The sequence below is a fragment of the Anopheles cruzii genome, unplaced genomic scaffold (assembly GCF_943734635.1).
Source record: "Anopheles cruzii unplaced genomic scaffold, idAnoCruzAS_RS32_06 scaffold01056_ctg1, whole genome shotgun sequence".
NCBI lineage: Eukaryota > Metazoa > Arthropoda > Insecta > Diptera > Culicidae > Anopheles > Anopheles cruzii.
In genome coordinates this window covers 1-7,035 of record NW_026454641.1, presented here as the reverse complement: position 1 = coordinate 7,035, position 7,035 = coordinate 1, and the positions used below count along the sequence as shown (strand labels likewise).

General features: G+C 51.2%; 1 protein-coding gene across 1 annotated transcript; it reads left to right on the top strand.

Moving 5' to 3' along the window:
* Positions 1–2,502: 2,502 nt before the first annotated feature.
* LOC128276377 (neurocalcin homolog) lies at positions 2,503–6,890 on the top strand (the record flags this gene model as incomplete). Its single annotated transcript, XM_053014842.1, has 2 exons — positions 2,503–2,854; positions 6,772–6,890. Coding segments are annotated over exons 1-2 (189 nt in total), but the record flags the coding sequence as incomplete, so codon positions are not given.
* Positions 6,891–7,035: the final 145 nt, after the last annotated feature.

Here is a 7,035-nt window from a genome sequence, read left to right as displayed (position 1 = left end):
CTACACCTTCTACCGTTACTTTGTTGTAGTTTTTGAACACTCACTACCAAACGAAACATAGTCGCCGCCTACTACTACTGTCAGCTTACTGTCAGCCATTTGAGCCTTGTCCTTCTCTCTCTCCCTAGTAGCAGGCGTTGCCGGCATGGCAAAGCGTTTCTGCTTGGTTTCCTTCGAGTTGTTTTCACGACGCAGTATATATTAAATATGTTTTTACAATAAAACGAGCCAGTCAACCGGAACGATATTGAAGCAACAAATGTTTCCCGCCCTTTTTCCACAGCATATTTCACCATCAATTGTGTGTATTGAACTGGCCGGCGTCGGACGGTGGGATTCGTATTCTTTTTTCCACCACTCTCCGGGTTCGGGTTCACCATTTTTACCTCGTATCCGGCACCACTTATGTGCCACATGCCGCTGTCACCTGTCACTCACCCATTATTCTTCCACCCACAGAGACAGAGAGAGAGAGAGAGCACGCGTCCCGCTAATGGGAACCACATTCCTCACGATTCGCACTCGAAAAACGAGGAGGACATGATCGAACAGAGAACAGTCACGGCCAGTAGATACGAGTCAATACACACACACACACACGCTCACAAATATTAACGAAACTTTTGAAAATTCCGTGCTTTATTACCGAAAAACAAAGAGCGATAAAAAATTAGAAAAACACAAAAAAAAATTGAAGAGAGAGTGAGGCCGGAGGCAAACGGCAGAAGAAGATGAGAAAACAGACAAACAAACAAGCAAAAAAAAAAACAAAAAATGAAACGTAAGTAAGTCAAATCAAATAAATGATAGTGTTGTGTTGTGTGTCCTCCCTTTGCAGAACCAGAACGAACCGCACGCACGACGAACGCAAACAAACAAACAAAACAGTGAAGCAAAACAAACCAATGAACAAACAAACAAACAAACGTACGAACGAACGAACGAAGCGAAGCGAACGCAAAGTGGACATCATCCGACTGTTTATGGCTTATGAAGAGAAATACATGTAGTCACTACCGAATGACAATCTGTGGGCGTGTTACGTGTCCGTCGCTTGCTCTCACCACGAGACCGGCAACGTTGTGGGCAGGGAATGTAATTGATTTTTAAAAACCTTGCTCGCCTTCCCACCATCGGGACTTCCCGGCACTAGTCATTAGCCATTGATTGCAACCGGCACTCGACCGACCGGCCGGGGGGTTCTCCGTGTAGCAATGGAAATTGAATTTCAACTGCACTGTAGCAGCCTATCCTTGTTTCTGTCCGTTTGGGGGCCACAAAAGATAGCTTGTCTTGTCCGGTGAAAATGGCAGGAAGTGAGCGGCCAGCGACCGAACGAGTGGTAGTGTCCCCATCCCGGTCGGGATGGCTGGTGAAGATTCAATTAACCTACACCATCGGGCGAGCGAGCGAACCATCCATCTGGGGGACTCTCGCGGGATTCTCTGACACAATGCCGGGTGGCCGGGAACGAAGAAGCCGTCGTCAGCCTCCGGTGAACGGATGCGACATCCGATCCCTTATCGGGCCCAAAGTGTCCAAGTCCCTCCCTCTTTAAATTGGCATACAAAATAAGGACACGCGCTCGGCCCCCGAGCAAGGTCATTGTGGGGTACACTTTCTTCGTTTATTAAATTATGCGGTCCGCCGTGAGCTTTAATGCTGCGTCAGATGACAGACTTTAAGTCTTTGAAGCATTATTTTAATATTGCTTTGGAAATTGCCTTTCGACAAACGACAATCCTTCGCCGGAATCCTTCCACCTTTGCCGCTCTTTAACAAAGATCAATCTTTCCAGTAAAGTGGCACCCTTCACTATGGCCTATAAAACCGGCCGGCCGGGTCTCATAATTTAGCAACTTATCGGAGATGCAATAAGCGGTCATAAATTATTCATCACCAAACCGGTAAGCTTCTTCGGATCCCTCGGGTCGTTCGCTCTTTTGGGGCCCCTTTCGTGTGTGATGAAAGAAAAATATCCGTCTCTTAGTTCGACTTCGTTTTTTTTGTGCTTGGGGAGGATAATCGCTGGGCTTCGTCCGGAAATGATCCGTCTGCGGATGGATTACTGCACACTGCGCGCGGAGTCTTCTCTCGGGAATGCCAAACGGAACGTCTCGCCGGCAAGTAATGAACGCAGAATGCGGTATTCGGGAAAGTATCCGCACCGAAGCCGCGAGAAACAATGGCCAACAGCCGCGAAAGGAAAAGTGTAATCGGACCGAAGGCAGGGAAACCATCGCCACAATGGCAGTAGAAAGGGGGCTAAGAATAGGAACTCGGATTTCGTTACTTACTTTATCTCTTTCTCCCTCTCTTTCATCCACGTTTTGCACCGATGGCTGCTGCCCTAATGGTCCTGGAAATGATTGTGCGGATCCAGCAGCGGCGAGCAACAGGAGCCGAAGTGTGCCGAAGGGCAATAGTAGCCAGCAGAGTGGAGTCAAATTGACTTCACATCCGCATGCTTGATAATCTAAACGAAATTGGATCGCGAACCACCGCAACCTCTACGCACCGTGCCTGCTGCTGAAGGCACCAGACGAGCATCGCCACCAAATCGCATTACTCGCTTCTAATTAAGAAATTGAAAAGTGTAACTGCCGTCAGGGCTGGAGAGGACGATCAAACAATATCAGGGACCTCGAGCAACAACGCCACGCACACCGCACAAACAGATTTGCCGGCATCACAGCCCCACTTCCCTCCAATCATTAGCCAGCAGCATCGGCTCATTTCGCAGCCACCGCATCTACGGTCCACCGCGCCCCACACACACACAGCATGGGCAAGCAGAACAGTAAACTGAAGCCGGAGGTGCTGGAGGATCTGAAGCAGAACACAGAATTCTCAGGTCAGTGTCCGGGAGGCGGGTGGGCCGAGCGCCAAGTGGGTGTGTTTTGACCTTCTTTTCCAGCACAAACATTATCATTATTCATTGGCAAGGCAGCGTGGAAAAGATGGTATACTCCGCCGGAAACACAACTCTCCGAGTCGAGTCTCCGAGATGCCCCGTCGGTTCCCCAGTCCGCCAGTCGTCCGCTGAAAGCATTAAAACATGCGAGCATTCGTTTTTTTTTGTCCCCGGAAAAAGCGCAGATGGAATGCCGGAGAAGTGGACGGCTGCCACGGCAAAAGTCAAAGTTGAGATGTGGAACAACGCGGAATGATAAGAGCGCCACCGTCATCATCATCATCATCAGCGTAAAAAGCATGACAAACTTCGTGCGACTTCCAACCGAAAGCCCGGAACGAATGTTGTTATTTAATTGCAAAATGTAATTACCTCCCCCGGAGTGGCTCTGGAGTTCGCTTCCGTCGGTGGTGGTCCCCATCGGACTCGGAGAAGATCTCCCGGTGAACGTTGTTACATCGGGCCACTCTGAGCCGGGTCCGAGTTGGCAGCAATTTCGCTGCCTGCACCAGATTGCATCCGAATATAGAGACCCCTGACAGGGGACGCAAAGTGTTGGAATAATCATAAGCCCCTTTGTGGCCGTGGAGGTACTTCAAAGCTAACGGAGGGTCTCAAAAGGCTTTACTTTAAGTGTGACCCCTTCTGCTCACCGTCCACCGGGGGAAACCTATCATCGTGAAGTCAACCTTTCGATGCGAAATTGAAAACCCTACCGATCCCGGTCCCGGGATCCACCGGAAATTCATTCAAACCCCACGACCGATGACATTATGATGGCGCGAGCGCGCGATATGGTATGATAGAAAACTCTCGCTCCCGCTCCCGCTCCCTGCCTGCCTGCCATCCGCTTCCGGCCGGCCACCCGATGTCCGGCCTCCGTAGTGTCATCGCCTTCAATCGAATAAATCCAGTTTCCGGTGATACAGCGCGCAACACCGCCCGGAAAGGTGACCTTCGGCTTCGGTCCCATGAGAAACGCACTTCCGGAAGGTGTCGGAAAAGCACAATGGAAACCGGAAAACCACACACACACACGTGCGCGCGCGCGCGCACGGGGACTTGAAAGGTGGAGAACCGATCATCAATCACGGCCGGCCCCGCGAAGTCCGGCGTCCTGTGGAGCGACCTTCGTACGGTTCGTGGTTGGTACGCCTTTCTGCAATCCTCTTTTTTGGTGACGGCCGACGTTCCGACGTTCATTAAATCGAGCCCTTCGAGGGGAGCGTCGCAATAAAAGTTGCGACACAAGGCGGGCGCTTTGGTACACGGGTCCCCGGAATTTGGCGACTGATTATTACATTCCTTGAGCGTCAAGGCGCCGAGTAATGAAAAGATGGGCCCTCTATTTTATGGTGGCCCCGTTTTTGGTGTGCACGTCATTCCGGTTCGCCGCGAATATTCGTCATGCGTTATTACGAGCCCTCGGATAGCCAATTTATTGCGAAGGTCAATCATTTGATGGTGGCTTTGGAAAATGGGCGATTGCCGTCTGATATCGGTTATGGCTTAGCGTGGTTCCACAATCAACACAGTTCCGTCAAACGTTGGCCATTACCATTTAACGATACCTTATTTTGCGCGAAGTAATCAATTAATCTGCCCCATGCGGTGCCAAATAAGCCACACGACAAAGGGCTACAGGTTCCAATAGTCTTCCAATCTTTTGCCGATTCACGACACACTTCCAAAGTGTCTGTGTAGGAGTTAAACCCTCACAATCCGGAGCATTGTCGTTGGCACCTCCAACCGGAGGCACCGGTACGTGCAACACGTGCCGAGGCTTCCGATCGCCCACAATGCCAATCGATGACGTTACGAACACCCGTGGCTTAGGCGAACCGAAATGAATACTAACGATAAAATCTGCTCCAATCTCCGAAAGGGCCACCTAATTAGGTGTCGTTCTGAGGCCCCCCCGAAGCCGCCCGACCGCCAACTCGAGGCAGCAGCATCTCCGAAGGGCCTGCCGATCCGACACGAAGAAAACCGCACCGGCACCGGTCGAACTGCGGCTACATTACGCCTGGCCGAAAGGCCGGCCCCGACGACGACGAACCGCTTCTTCGAGTGCTTCGTTGCGAAAACAACCGAATTACAGCAACCTTCCCAACCCGCCTAGCGTCGGAAGGGAAATTAATGAATCTCCGCGGCGGGAGCTGGCGGCAGAGTTTTCCGGGACCGGCAAGGGCCGCACCATAAAACACGGGAATAAATCACGGCCCTCGAATCCATTTTTCTTTCACCGTCGGTCGGCCGAGCGCCAGCTTCGCATCTCCAATCCTCCGTGGTGGGCTGTGCTATCGCCACTTTGGTGGCTCATTTTTCACTTCGCCGCTCCGGCCCTCGGGGTCCCCGGGACACCCGGTGTGTGAAAGGTCCGTGCTAATTTGCCGTTTGTTTGCCGGATTTCGTGGGCCGCAAAATTCGTTTTAAATTATGTGTTGAGTGCGGCCGAAAAAACACAACCTGTGAAAGGGTTGGCTCTCCGAAGGGAAGAGGACCACCGGCCGAGGGCACTCGGTGTGAGTGGGTTAACATTTTTTCCGGGCATGTCAAGGCGCGCTTGGTCTGCGTGCTGTGAATGGCAATCGCGTGTTCAACCGGAACTCATGTATCCCGGTTGTATTTTCCGAACGACCGAATGCATATTGATTCCACCCGAGCAGATGGTTTATGCACTTCAACAGGCCACTAGAGGCATGTGAAAGGTATTCGGTAAACGATGCTCGCTGTAACTCGCCTTCGATCATTTATTGCCGCTGTAAAGCGGAGTGAATCGTAAAATCGTCCAGGAGAAAGTTCCACAAGCAAACAACACTTTCTTGAATGGAACGAAAATACACAGCTCGACAGTTCCGTCGCTACTTTCAAAGCAATGTAATTGAATTCCGAAACAAATCTTACGATTCCGAGCGAGCTTGCCAATACATCTTTCGCGCGTCCGACAGCGTCCAACGCAGGGCCCATTGGAATCTTCCAATTTTGATTACCTTGCGCCAAATTTAATCCCACACTCGGGGGCGATAAATAATGCATAAATTACCGCTACCTACCGGTTTAACCCAACTCTGAGGCTCGGCTCGACCATGCAGCAAACGCCCACTTACCGAACGCGCGGATCGGGCTTCCGAGGAGAGGCTCCCGCTGTTGGAGTCCACGAACAACCGCCGCCGCCGCGTATCGGTAACGTATTTATTACCGCTGCCCTCCGATTCGATTACGCTTCGATCGGTCGGTCGGGTCGCGTGGCCAGTGAACGGAAAAGCACAATAAAGGAAGGTTTGTCTTGGATTGGATCCACGCTTGCCATCCGCGCTGTTTGTTTTGCCCTGATCTTGGGAGGAACGCGAAGGAACTTGCCGCCGGTGAACGAGAGCAAGTTGTTTTTTCAGTCGGGCGCACGTGGAGCTAAATAAATAATCAAATTCGAAACAATAAATTTCCGCTCGAGCGGTGGCCAGGCACGCAGGACGGATGATACGGTTTCGAAATTGTGCTCTTCGGTGGAATGTGAAGCGAAAGCGATTTGCGCTTGGCCCATTCTAGAGGCGTTCACTCACTAATTGGAGCTCAGCGATGGTGCGTCATCCCGGTGGGCCCCATTCTTAATGGGTCGTTCTGGCTGTCGGAGCAGCCCAAGAAAACATCCAAAGTGACAGCACCGCAGTGCGAGAAAAGCAACACAAACACGAAAAATTATATTCAAATTTACGTCAGCGACTGACGGCAGACGGGCTGCTGCCTCGCCGGTGATTTTTTCTTCCCCTGGTCATCGGGTCATCGAATTTTTAAATTGTTTTTCCGTGTTTTTTGGTCTCACGCCCCGTTTCGTTGGTCTCTTTCGCCCAAAACAGACGCCGAAATACAGGAATGGTACAAAGGCTTCCTGAAAGACTGCCCCAGCGGTCATCTGTCGGTGGAGGAGTTTAAGAAAATTTATGGTAATTTCTTCCCCTACGGCGACGCCAGCAAGGTAAGTCCATTTATGCCCATTTCCGGTCCACTCTGAAAGAGGGAGAGAAAGAGAGGTGTTGTTGGGCCGTGTCGTCATCGTGGCTCCATGTAAAGCTGTAGAGCCAGCCAACATTAGCAGTAGCGAGGCATCATGATTGTTGCTT